Below are 14,064 nucleotides of genomic sequence, written 5' to 3' on the forward strand. Positions count from 1 at the left end.
TTATCCTGGGCCAATAGCATATTGTAATGAACTTCTCTAAATGACATTACTGACCTAAGTGTAAGGTGTCTTAAGACTCGATTGATTAGTATTTATTGAGTACCTACTGTGTGCCTTATACTATATTATATCCTCAGGAGTGCAAAAAAAAAAAAATCACACATGGTCTCTAGAATTAAAGGGCTTGTAATTTAGCCGAGGAAATGTAAGTTAAAAGGGGAAACAATCGGAGAGCAGTGTGTGTTGGCACTTAATCAGAGACCAAATGGTTAGACCAGAGAAAAGAGGTCAAACAAAATCCAGGGGATTCACGCAGGAGATAGGAACTCTTCTGTAAGAGACAGAAGTTGGCCCTACATTTCTCCAAAGAGAAAGGCAGTGAGGGACACTTCTTTGGAGAGCAGTGTTCCTAGAGGTCATACTTCTATGGATACAGCATGAGAGAAGGGAGTCTCTTGGACCACAGGGCAGGAAACCATGTGGACTAGGACAGAGCTCATTGGTAGCCTGGAATGGGGGATGGGGTCAACAGATAAGCAAATATAGAGGCAGTACACGAAGGGTCTTGATTCTGGGCAGAAAACCTTATATGCCAGTTCTTGGGCAGAGAAATATTAGCAAGAAAGTCACAGTCTTCCAAGAGAAGAACTGGTAGGACAAAATGCCGGATTTGGTGCTCGTTTGTAAGTGGGCAGAGGCAAGCCATGGTCAAAACCATCTAATGTCCATTAGATGGACTGGGTCCTGCTTTGTACATGTTACAGGAAGCCCTTAAACCCGAAGCATTTGACACTTACCCAGCAGGTGGAGCACAGAGGTTGCCACTGCCTTTCCAAGAGCATTGGTGGCTGTGCAGACATAGGTTCCTTCATGTTCAAGGGAAACATTCTGCAACAACAGGGATCCATTGAAAAGCAAGGAAACATTGTCACTCAGAGATCCTCCTCTCTTCAACCAAGTTATATTAGGCTGAGGGACACCTTTGGAATAAAAACAAATATGACAAAGGCAAATTGCTTTAAGAATAGGGCCACAGAACCACAGGACAAATACCGTTTAGCATTTTAACCACAAGTTAGCGAATGGGCTTAACTACATATAACAGGACAGATGGCTATTTCTAGTTCTACAGATCGTCCAGGGCAGATAGCGAGTTCCATTAATGCAACAGGCTTTGGTCGATGAGGCGCCTGGCTGGGGTATGTCTGTACGTCAACAGGAGCCAAAGAGGGTGGGGTGACTCCATATCAGAAAAAGGAAGAAATACAAAGCTGAGTGGGGGCAGCAGGAGGGCAGCTGAAAAGAGGACTTGGTGGAGTTGGAGGCAGAGACAGAGAGAAATGCCCAGGGCTGAGTTATCACAAAGAAGTCTCCGGAAAGCAGAAATATCTAACACGAATCTTTAACACTTGCCCATCGACCACAAAACATCCCTCCTTCAGAAAAAAATATAAAATCCTTAGGGGGGAAAAAAAAACACTTGGGTCATTGATCCTAGGAGGATAATTTCAGGGAACACAAAGTGTTGAGTTTTGAGTCTGGGTTGACGTAGCGAGGCACGGAGATTGTAAGCATCCCCTCTGGACAGAGAGAGAAGCATGAGAAATAGAATTTTGTCCCCTGCCATCTTGAGAAGTCTTAGCATTTTGCTGGGGTATGAAATGCAAAACTCAGAAGAACCTCTCTTGGGGCGGCCTCAGAAGACCCCGAGATCCAGCCATAGGTAAGTGGTTTTGGCGACATGTTTTCCTCCTCGGGGCTCTGCTTAGAGGGAATGTTCAGGCCTGGTGAGGTTTTATGCCCAGAAGCAGGTGTCACAGCTCTCATCATGACATTTGCAATGTTCCTGATCTTAGGCAAGATGCATGCCCTGTGAAGCCTGTGACACGGAGTCCCACAGCTGTTCTCTGCCCTGGGAAGCAGGTCTGGTTGGCTCCAGGTTACAGCTGAGGAAGCTGGGCAAGTCAACGGTGGGCTGGAGCCTGAACACCCAGAGAAGTGCTATCACACGTGCATCTGCCTTCCTAGTTACGTCTACAAACACATGCACACGGAGATGTCGGACTCTCCTGAGGTCACCAGCTAGTACACACTGGAGCCAAGATTCACACCCACATGGTTTATTCCAGAACGGATCTCTTACCCATAATGTAGGTAGGTCTCGCATATTCTTGATGAACTCATTCCTAGGCACCGTGTGTTTATTGCCAAAGTAAGCAGACTTCTAAAAAATATGTTTTATGATGGTCTGTTGCTGACAATAAAGCTATGGGAAGCTGTGAATACTTGTGTATTTCTCTTGTATTATCATCTCCCTGAACTTCATTACAGCTGACGCTTGAACAACGTGGGGGTTAGGGATACTGACTCCTCTCCCCTGCCGTCAAAATTCCATGTGAGTTTAACTCCCCCATACTTAAGTACCGACAGTCTGCCGTTGAACAGAAGCCCACCAATACCACACACAGTCAACTACACGTATTTTGTGTGTTATATGCATTGAAGCCTATATTCTTAGACCACAGTCAGCGAGAGAAAAATGTTATTAAAAAAACCATGAGGAACAGAAAACGCATTTACAGGACTGCATTGCATTTATTTTAAAAAATCCACTTAAAGGTGGGCCTACACTGTTCAAACTTGTGTCATTCAAGGGTCAACTGCATTTTGAATAGTTTTCAGTTGATCTGTTTGGGTTTTTTTAAAGGTAAACAACCAGATGCCCCTGGGTGGCTCAGTTGGTCAAGTGTCTAACTATTTTGGCTCAGGTCATGATCTCAGAGTCGTGAGATCAAGCCCCATATTGTGTTCTGTGCTGGGCATGGAGCCTGCTTAAGATTCTCTCTCCTGCCCTCTGGACTTCCCCTGCTGCTCATGCTCTCTCTCTCTCTAAAAAAAATAATAAATAAATACATACACACATACAAATTAAATAAAAAGCAATCATACCTACACACTGATAATCTTATCTCTCCTTTTCCAATATTTGTACCTATTCTTTCTAAGTATTGCATTGCATTGACTAATGTCAATTGCATTGACTAATGTCTCTAAAACATGCAGAACTGGGGCAGTTACAACAAGTATATTTGTCTTATTTCCAACTTTAAAGGGAATATTACTAAAGCTTCCTCCTGAAGCCTGATATTTGCTTTTAGTGTCTGATAGTTGTTGTCAACGCAAAGAAATATCCTTTTATTTCTAGCTTACATGGAGATTTCTAAGTCTCTGAGTTGATCCTGAGTTCATTTTAATTTTCTTATTTTAAAATTAAAACATTCGAAGCTATTAATTTCCTTTTGAGTACAGCTTTGACTATATATCTTGCATTTTTTTTTAAAGATTTTTTTTTATTTATTTATTTGACAGAGAGAGATCACAAGTAGGCAGAGAGGCAGGCAGAGAGAGAGGAGGAAGCAGGCTCCCTGCTGAGCAGAGAGCCCGATGCGGGACTCAATCCCAGGACCTTGAGATCATGACCTGAGCCAAAGGCAGCGGCTTAACCCACTGAGCCACCCAGGTGCCCCATATCTTGCATTTTGAAATGCAATACAATTATCACCATTCATTCATTCAAAGAATGCTTCTAAACTACCTACTTCACATGAGGCTTAATGCTGGGCTAAGGGTATGATGGTGAACTAAGCCCCACAAGAAACTTAATTTTAAAAAAAAAAGGAAAAAGAAAAAAAAACTTAATTTTAAGGGATGGCTTTGGAGGGAAACAGGTGATTGCAGTAAAAGGAGGTAAGGGCTTATGATAAAGGAGAACATGGAGGCCGTCACCGAGCAACTGCTCTTTTTTTTTTTTTTTTTTTAAAGATTTTATTTATTTATTTGACAGAGAGAGATCACAAGTAGGCAGAGAGGCAGGCAGAGAGAGAGGAAGGGAAGCAGGCTCCCTGCTGAGCAGAGAGCCCGATGCGGGACTCGATCCCAGGACCCTGAGATCATGACCTGAGCCGAAGGCAGCGGCTTAACCCACTGAGCCACCCCGGTGCCCCCAAGCAACTGCTCTTAATGCAAACTGAGGAGTTGGGAAGATTCCCCACCTGAAGAACACCTAGCCTAATACCTCAGGACGAGGAGAAACACGTCAAGTGAAGGGGAGAGCAGCGGTGGACAGATTGTTTGAGGCCCAGGGAACAGCGGGCATTAAGTCCTAGACACAGAGTGAAATAGAGCGCCTTTGGGGAACCAGGCACGTTTGTTATGACCGGGGCTTAAAGGACATGGTCGAGGAGTGAGGGCAGATGGGCTGAGAGGTGAGCAGGTGGCCATAAATGCAAAATTTACTCTGCACAGAAAGGAATTGGACTGAATTGTTTTAAGGGAAATGGGAACCAATGTAAGTATTTTCAGCAATGATCCTGTTAAACAATCTGAAAATACCAGATGGGCGCTTGAGCAGGATCCGCCTGGGTGGCTCCGTCGGTTAACCATCGGACTCTTGAGTTTGGGCTCCGGTCGTGATCTCAGGGTCCTTCGGTCATGATCTCAGGCTTGTGAGACTAAGCCCTGCATTGGGCTCCATCCATGCTGGGGGTGGAGCCTGTTTAAGATCCCCACCCCTCTCTCTCTCCGCCCTGCTTGCACTCTCACTCCCTCTCTCCAAAAAGAAAGAGGAAGGAAGGAAGGAAGGGAGAGAGAGAGAGAGAGAAGGAGTAAGAAAGAGGGGAAGGAACGAAAAAATAATTAATTAATTTTTAAACACCTGGATGTGATGTAAAACAAGGGAGATGGGCTCCACGGGTCAGGAAGACCATGTGGGTGGCTATAAAAGCGAGAGACAAAGGTTGGACATAGAGGCAGGAGCAGTGGGTCTAGAGAGACACAGGTCAGCTTCCTGTGTATCACAGAGGAAAACACCCTCGGACACAGCGAATGACTTTACAGGGGGAAATGAAAGAGAGAAGGACATAGGACGCCCCGCAGACAGAGGGTGGTGACATGAACTGAAACAGGTAAACCTGGGGAAGGGCAGATCGGCACCGAGTACGTGAGAAATTTCTGTCCGTGTGTTGGGACCGAGAGAGCCGGACGACATCCGAGCGCGAGTGACCGGATCTGGAGCCCCGGGGGAGACGCCTAGACTGGGGGTGTGAGTGTTAGCCCAGAAATGAGGATTGGAATACTGGAACTCGATGAGATGATGACAGGGAAATGCACGAAGTGAGCGTAGGTGAGGGTGCAGGATAAAATCTGTGGGACAGGAGGATTTTCCGCATGGGTGGTAACTGCATCTGATTTTCTCTTTGGTTCGCATCTTCCTTGGCAAGGAATTGTAAAATTTCCAACTTGTCGGCATTTTAGTCACCTGACCTTCTGCAAGGGAGTTGTGCCTTTAGTGCTGTAATCAGAAAATGCAGTCCAGGGCACTGGGTGGCTCAGTGGGTTAAGCCGCTGCCTTCGGCTCAGGTCATGATCTCAAGATCCTGGGATCGAGTCCCGCATCGGGCTCTCTGCTCAGCGGGGAGCCTGCTTCCCGCTCTCTCTCTCTGCCTGCCTCTCTGCCTACTGTGATCTCACTCTGTCAAATAAATAAATAAAATCTTTAAAAAAAAATGCAGTCCATACAACTTCTGTTTCTTGAAACATCTAAGGTGTATTTGTGGCGTAATATACAATCCTTTTTTTTTTTCCAGTAAGTGTTCTATATATTCTTGAATTCCATATATTCTTGGAGGCATATTAATTTTTTTAGGGTGAAAGGTTAAATGTTTATGATTAAGTCTTATATTATTTTAGTAGTCCTTACTAACTTGCTTTTCCTTGAGCTCTCCTTTTCGGAAAAAAGTGCTCCCATCTCTGTTCATCACAGTTTTTCCTTATGTTTTTCTTGGTTTTGTTTTTATGCATTATATCTTAACTAACACATGACTGTTCGTGTTGACTACAGGTTACTGTGGATTTCATTTCTTTAATGGTTGTCTTTTGATCTTTTTTAAGGGTCTTCCATCCTGTCCTGCCTGATTTGACTATTATGACTGCTAGTTATTCTGTTTCTGTTTGCTTCTGCTTAATCTGTTTTTTACAGTTTTCTGTATAACTCTAATTTGGGAATATCTCTTGTAATAGTGTATCATTAGGTTTTATTTGGAAATCCAATCTAAGAGCCTTTGCTTTTAAGAGCAATGTTAACCCTATTAATATTTAGGGTAATTACAGATATGTCTGGGTTTACCTTCTCATTGTCTGATGCTTTCTGATTTTATGGGTCTTTGACTTTTGGTTATCCTTTCTTTGTTCCCTTTTATCTCATAAAGTAGAAATTAAATGCTGTATTTTAAGTTCCACTAATGTTACAATTTACTTAAAAAAATAAACTGATTGACAGCAGTTTAGCAAACTCTTCCAAAATTACAATTGCATTTCTCCTTTAAACTAGTAATCCCCTTTTCTAGGCATCAATGCACTTAATATGCCTGCATACAAAAATGTTCTATTTATGCAGCTGTATAAAAGCAAAAGACTGGAAACATGTCACATATCCAACAACAGGGACCCATTAACTAACTTACAGTATATCAATGCCATGAAATATTGATGATATATTTAAATTACTGAAAGAAAAAGTGGCCAACCAATAATACACCTAACAAAACTGTCCTTGAGAAATGAAAGAGAAATAAAAACCTTCCCAGACAAAAGCCAAGTGGGTTCATCATCATTAGACCAGCTGCACAAGAAATGCTAGAGAGGGGCACCTTGGTGACTCAGTTGGTTAAACCACTGCCTTTGGCTCATGTCATGATCCTGGGGTCCCAGGATCGAGTCCTGCATCGGGCTCCCTGCTCAGCAGGGAGTCTGCTTCTCCTGCTGACCTCTCTCCTCTCATGCTCTCTCTCTCTCTCTCAAGTTCTCTCTGTCTCTCTTTCTCTCTCATTCTCTTTCTCAAATAAATAAGTAAAATCTTAAAAAAAATGCTAGAGAGTTCTGCACGTTGAAATGAAAGGACACAAAACAATAACACAAAAGCATAGGAAAGTATAAAACTCATGAGAAAAGGTAAATATATTCACAAACACAGAATACCATAATACTAATGGAGCAGGATAAATCACTTTTAGCTGTAGTATAAAAGTTAAAAGACAAAAGGAGTAAGACTATAAATGCGAAAATTTGTCAAAGGATACTCAATGTAAAAACATGTAAGTGTAACATAAAGTGGGAAGATGGAGAGGTACAAAGTATAGAGTTTTTGTATTAGATTGTTATCCCCTTAAAATTAATTAATTTTAATCAATTATAACTATAAATTAATCAATTATAACTATTAGATGATTTATGTAACCCCACAGTAACCGCACAAAAAATACCTACAGTAGATATGCAAAAGAAAACCCTGAAGCATGTCACTATTAAAACAATCGACAAATCACAAAGGAAGACAGGAGTAGAGGAAAAGAGATGAAAGGACCACAAATAAGACAGGAAAAAAAATGGACAAAGTGACAATCCTAAGTCCTTACCTGTCAATAATTACTTTAAACATAAATGGATCAAGCTCTTCAATCAAAGGCACAGAGTGGCTGAATTGATTTAAAGAAAAGATCCAACTGTAAGCTGACTACAAAAAAGACTTACAGACATAGACTGAGAGTGAAGGGATGGAAAAAGATACTCCCTGCAAACAGTAACCTGATGAGAGCAGGGGTATCTGTGTTTACCCTAGACAAAATAACTTCAAGTCAAAACTGTTACAAAACTGAGGGTTCGGAGGGGAGAGCAGTAGGGGCTGGGTAGCCTGGTGGTGGGTATTAAGGAGGGCACGGATTGCACGGAGCACTGGGTGGGGTGCATAAACAATGAATCTTGGAACACTGAAAAAATAAAATTAAATTAAAAAAAAACTGTTACAAGATGTAAAGATCGTATATATTGATAAGAGAGTCAATTCTTCAGGAAACTATAACAATCATAAATATATAACAATCATAACTATATATGCTCTAAGTATTGGAGCACCTAAATACATAAAACTAACACTGACAGATCTGTAAATAGAAACACATAGCAATACAATAGTAGTTGGGGACCTCCATATCCCACTTTCAGCAATGGACAGGATGCCCACACAGAAAATTAATCAGGAAACAGTAGACTTGAACTGCGCTATTAACTAAAGAGGCTTAACAGGCAGACGTAGACTATGCCGCCCACCAATAGCATGATATACACTCTTCTCAAGTGCACAGGAAACATTCTCCAAGGTAGATCACATATTAGGGTACAAAACAAGCCTCAACAAATTTAATAAGGCTGAAACTACACAAAGCATCTTTTCCAACCACAAGGGCATAAAACTAGAAATCAGCACCAGAAGGAAAATTGGAAAATTCAGATATGTAGAAATTAACCAAGACAGTCTTGAGCAACCACTGAGTCAAAGAAGAAATGAAAAGGGAAATTAGAAAATACCTAATACAAATGAAAATAAACATACAACATAGCAAGACCTGTGGGAGGCAAAAAAGCAGTACTAGAAAGAAGTTGATAGCATTAAATACCAATGTTCCAAAAGAAGGAAGATCTCAAATAACCTAGCTTTACCCTTCAAGGAACTAGAAAGAGATGAAAAAGCTAAAACCAAAATTAGAATAAAGGAAAAAAACTCCAAGATTAGAATACAAATAAGCAAAATAATATAATATAATATAATAATATATACACATATATATATTTATTTAAAATAAAATGGATTAAAGACAAACATAAGATTTGAAACTGTAAAACTCTTAGAAGAAAATACAGGAGAATAGATTCTTCTTGAGATTGGTCTGGCAATGATTTCCTGGATCACCAAAAGCAAGCAGACTTTTTATTATTCTTAAAGGAATCTGGGGATGCCTGGGTGGCTCAGTGAGTTAAGCCACTGCCTTTGGCCCAGGTCATGATCTCAGGGTCCTGGGATCAAGCCCCGCATTGGGCTCTCTGCTCAGCAGGGAGCCTGCTTCCTCCTCTCTCTCTGCCTGCCTCTCTGCCTACTGGTGATCTCTGTCTGTCAAATAAATAAAATCTTTAAAAGTAAATAAATAAATACAGCAATCTGTTGTTGGTTCCTTTTTTCTTTTTGGATTTCTGCAGGATTCTTTCTATTACCAAAATTTTCAAAACTTTTCCCTGGATATGATCAGGAGATAGTCTTTGTTCAGCAATTTTGCCTGGAACACACTGGGGCATTTTGTCTGTAAAACAGTCATTGTTTCCACTCAGTAAAACCTTCTCTCCTCTCCTCTCTATCCCCCTCTTCTCTCTCTAAGTTCTGTGTCTGTTCCTTTGGCTCCATCTCTTGCTCAGGAACACCAGTTGGGTGGTAACTCTCTCTCCTCCAAGTCCATCACCAGGCACCATGGTTTTTAGCTCGCTGCTCTGGCCTTTGGCTTTCTGCTAGCAAGCCTGACCTTGCTCCTACTTTACTCCTTTCATTTTATTTACTTTTTTAAAAGATTTTATTTATTTATTTGACAGAGACCACAAGTAGGCAGAGAGGCGGCGGGGGGGGGGGAAGCAGGCTCCCCGCTGAGCAGAGAGTCCGATGTGGGGCTCAATCCCAGGACCCTGAGATCATGACCTGAGCTGAAGGCAGAGGCTTAACCCACTGAGCCACCCAGGTGCCCCCTTTCATTTTATTTTGAGTGTTTGAGTGTTTTATTTTCTGCTTCTAATTCTGGCTTTACTTCTCATTGATTTTTTAAAAACACTTGCTAGCCCTATTTTTATTTCTGTCTCTCTCCTAGCTGGTCCCCCCCCCCCCCCGCCGCCGCCACCCCCGCCACTCTACTGAACTATGATGGACACAGAACATTGTGCATGTCTGGCGTGGGCAACTTGTTGGTTTGATACACTTGTATGTTGCAAGACGACTGATACCACTTCTACATTAGCTAACACCTAAATCCTGTCACATGGTTACCGTTTCTTTTTGGAGGTAGGTACCTTTAAGATCCCCTCTTTTAGCAAATTTCAGTTAAATAAACTAGCAAATAAACCAACAGTTTTATTTTTTTAAACTTCTCTTTGTTTTCATCTTGCCTCTCTAGAGTTTTGGGGAGACACAACACATGTGCAACCTAACATTTACTCTTTTCATACAGTGGATATGCTTCATGTGTCTCTCGAGTGTGCAACATCATTTTTTGCTGCACAACCTCGGCATTCTGGATCAGAGCTCTAATGAGCAGAAATTCCTTGTTGCCTCATCCAGGTCCAAATGGACACTTGGGCTCCCGATGCTGTCGATGCTTGATGTCTTTTGCACGCTTTATTATTATTTCAAATGGTAACATTAGGAGGGGCCAATTTTCTGCCTAAAGACTACAGCAGTGGATTTGTGGTTTCCTGAAGGTCTTAGACCATATTGCTCAAAACTGACAAGACTGAGGGCAAGAGACTGAGTTACACTATCTCTTGGGACCCGCCCCCCCCCAGCTCTAAGATACTCATGAGATCCATTCATTCATTCGTCCACTCACCCTTCCTTGTATATACTTACTCAACTCGTGTTTTTTAGGGGCCTTCTACAACCAGCACTCTTTCAGAACATCATTACTGCATTAATCTCAGGCCTCCCCATAGGGACATAAGGCTATGTCCTCATAGCCTTATGAGGACAGCGTCTGGCAGAGTAAATAAATACAGGAATATTTGCCAAATGCAGAAATGAGCTGAACAAGGGAATGGATCCACCAGATGAAAATCATTATATCTCCAAGATACTTCTTGGTTATTCATGGCAATGTTCTCTCTCAAACAGAGAAGGTGATAAAATATGGACTCTGTGGTGAGATCTTCATACCTTCACGCACAACTATTTTGGGATCCATGGTAATTTAGTGAAGGGTTGTACTAGCTAGGAAGAAAATAACCTCCTTAAATATTTTGATCAAAAAGGTGAAAATTGGGGCGCCTGGGTGGCTCAGTGGGTTAAGCCGCTGCCTTCGGCTCAGGTCATGATCTCGGGGTCCTGGGATTGAGCCCCATATCGGGCTCTCTGCTCAGCAGGGAGCCTGCTTCCCTCTCTCTCTCTGCCAGCCTCTCTACCTACCTGTGACCTCTCTCTGTCAAATAAATAAATAAATAAATCTTTAAAAAAAAAAAAAGGTGAAAATTATTTCAAAAAATCTCTTCAAACCCTTCACCAGCCTCCATATATGTGAATTTAAATTATTTACTAATTCCAGGAGATTCCTTTAAGAACTCCTATTGAGTTAATTCGTGACTAAGCATTTTTGAAAGCTATACAGAAGTTTGAAAATATTATAATTCAAGGATCTTAATTCAGACTTACCTCCTATAATTAATTAGTTTAAGTAAATGAGGTTTTTCTTAAGTTATAAAACCTCTTCCAGGGAGAGATCCTGAAGCATTTCGGATACATTGGCTTCTTCATTATGCCTCCATGGTAAAAAACATGGAAGCAACAGTGCTGTCAATTCTAACTTGAAAGGATGTCTACTCGAGGCCTTTAGCCAGGCTGAGGAGGCCACGTGGGGCTCTCACTCAGGAGGAGGGACAGCAGGTGCCTCGGCCCAGAACCACATTCTTCCCGTGGGGTCCATTAACCTCAGCCGGGTTCGCAGATGGAAATCAAGGTTCATGACCTTTCCACTAACTCTAGGTGACATTAAGCATTTCCATCATCTATGAACATAAGCAACAATCCAAGGCAGCAGTACTCTTGACTCTGCTGCTAATGGAAACCACGGATAAATATTTCCATTCCGCATGACCATCGTATGGATACCTCAAAATATCTTTTATGCCACCACTACTTTGAGATTATGGTAGTTATTGGACCTGATGCTAGATTTCGAGTTGCGTGCATCATTGGAAAGAAGCATTTATACTATTAGATCACACTTTTGAGAAATTAACATTTTCATGTCTGGAATTTGATAGCTGGTTTTCTTTATAATAGGATGTATTTTATTTTCTGCCTTTGAAAATGCTCTTCTGAGAGGCAGCTCTGTAGGCTTCCTCGGCACTCTCCTGCTACTTCGGAGGGGCAGGAAAGAACACTGGGGCTGCAGAGGTGGGAGTGAGGGAGGTGCGCTAGGAGACAAGGGCAGAGCAGGGGCAGGTGGGGAGAGGGCTCAGATCTCAGCTCTGCCGATCACTGGGAAGATTTGGCTTTTATTCTAAAGGCTTTGAGGAATGACAGGAAGTCTTTCGAAGAGCTGCTTTGATTGCCTGAACAGATCGCAGGGCACAAGGACAGAGGTGGGGGGGGGGGACCACGGAGGAGGCTGTTATCACAATCCAGCCGAGAGATGATGGTCCGAGCGTATCATGCTTAGCGAAATAAGTCAAGCGGAGAAAGACAACTATCATATGATCTCCCTGATATAAGGAAGTGGTGATGCAACATGGGGGCTAAGCGGGTAGGAGAAGAATGAATGAACCAAGATGGGATTGGGAGGGAGACAAACCATAAGTGACTCTTAATCTCACAAAACAAACTGAGGGTTGCTGGGGGGAGGGGGGTTGGGAGAAGGGGGTGGGATTATGGAATACATTGGGGAGGGAATGGGCTATGGTGAGTGCTGTGAAGTGTGTAAACCTGGCGATTCACAGACCTGTACCCCTGGGGATAAAAATATATTATTATGTTTATAAAAAAAAAATGGTCCGAGCACCTGTTATAAGGGCATTGGCATTCTCTAAGGTAAGAAAGTCTATGACAGCAGCCCATTTGGGAGAAAAACTCAGGAATTCAATTTAAATTTGTTAGGTCTTCAACATCTGATAGTCACAGAGAGATGCTGGGGAGGCACTTGGATCTGCTCAGCTAGAGCTTGGAGGAGAGGTCTGGGCTGGAAACCCAAACTTGGGAGTGGCCGGTGTTATCGATACTGATGTCGTTAGTGTCCTTGAGCGCGGCTGAGGTTGATAAGGGAGTGAGGACAGCGGGAGATCGGAGAATGTCTGGGACTGGCCCCAGGGCACTTCCTCGTACAGACCACAGAGATGAGGGGAAGCCAGCACAGGAGACTGAAAAGAAACAGGCGACAGAGCGTGGAGAGTAGAATGGAGAAAGTGGTTTCCCAGAAGCCAAGAAGGAAGTATTTCCAGAAGGAGGGAATAGATGCTGGTTGAAATGCAATCACTGTCAGAAGGGCTAAAATCACAAAGACAAGCAACAGCAAGTGTTGGCGAGGACGTGGAGGCCGGAGAACCCTCGTGCACTGTGGCTGGGAACGCAAGCCGGTGCAGCCACTCTGGAAAACAGTATGGAGGCCGCTCAAAAAATTTAAAATAGGGCTGCCATAGGACCCAGCAATCACACTACTGGGAATTTACCCAAAGAATTAAAAAAAAAAAAAAGACCACTAATTCAAAGGAATACGTGCACCCCGATGTTCACAGCAACATTCTCTACAACAGCCGAACTATGCAGGCAGCCCCAGTGCCCATCAGTAAAGGATAAAGATGTGGTTTACGTATGGTTCCTGCTCAGCCACGGAAAAGAGTGACATCGTGCCATCTGTAACAACATGGATGGAGCGAGACAGTATCACGCTCAGTGGAGTAAGTCAGCTGGAGAAAGACATATACCATATGATCTCGGTCATATGTGGAATTTAAGAAACAAATGAACAAGGTTTTAAAAGAAGAGAGAGAGGGAGAAAGAGATAGAAACCGAAAAGCAGACTCTGAGCTAGAGAACAAGCTGGTGGCCACCAGTGGAGGTGAGGGGGTGGGGGGAGGGGGCGGGAAAAGATGAAGGGGATGCACAGCACACTCGTCACGATGCGCACTGAGGAATGAGCAGAATTGTTGAGTCACTATATAGTACACCTGAAACTAACCTAACACTGTTAAAACAAACAAACCCAAAACTGATGGTCTTCCTGGACCTTTGCCATCAGCATGGACCCCACATAGCTCAAATCCCGCACATCCTAGACCAATGCCTTCTCCCCCTTCCATCATCATCACAGTGCCCCCATCCAACTGGTCACCCACCTCAGACCTCAGAGCCACTCCTGGCTCCTGCCTTGTTGTTCTCCACGGGTAATTTGCCACCAAGTTTGTAAAAATCATTTCTAACTCGCAACTCCT

The 14,064-nt window shown here is 42.8% G+C and overlaps 1 protein-coding gene across 1 annotated transcript in view; it reads right to left on the reverse strand.

Moving 5' to 3' along the window:
- ADAMTSL3 (ADAMTS like 3) overlaps positions 1-14,064 on the reverse strand; it is a 339,850-nt gene that overhangs the window by 23,111 nt on the left and 302,675 nt on the right. Inside the window, exon 24 of the mRNA XM_059179851.1 lies at positions 798-980. Coding sequence (XP_059035834.1) covers positions 798-980 — 183 coding nt within the window. The remainder of the gene's footprint in view (positions 1-797; positions 981-14,064) is intronic.

This window comes from Mustela lutreola, chromosome 7, assembly GCF_030435805.1.
Source record: "Mustela lutreola isolate mMusLut2 chromosome 7, mMusLut2.pri, whole genome shotgun sequence".
Lineage (NCBI taxonomy): Eukaryota > Metazoa > Chordata > Mammalia > Carnivora > Mustelidae > Mustela > Mustela lutreola.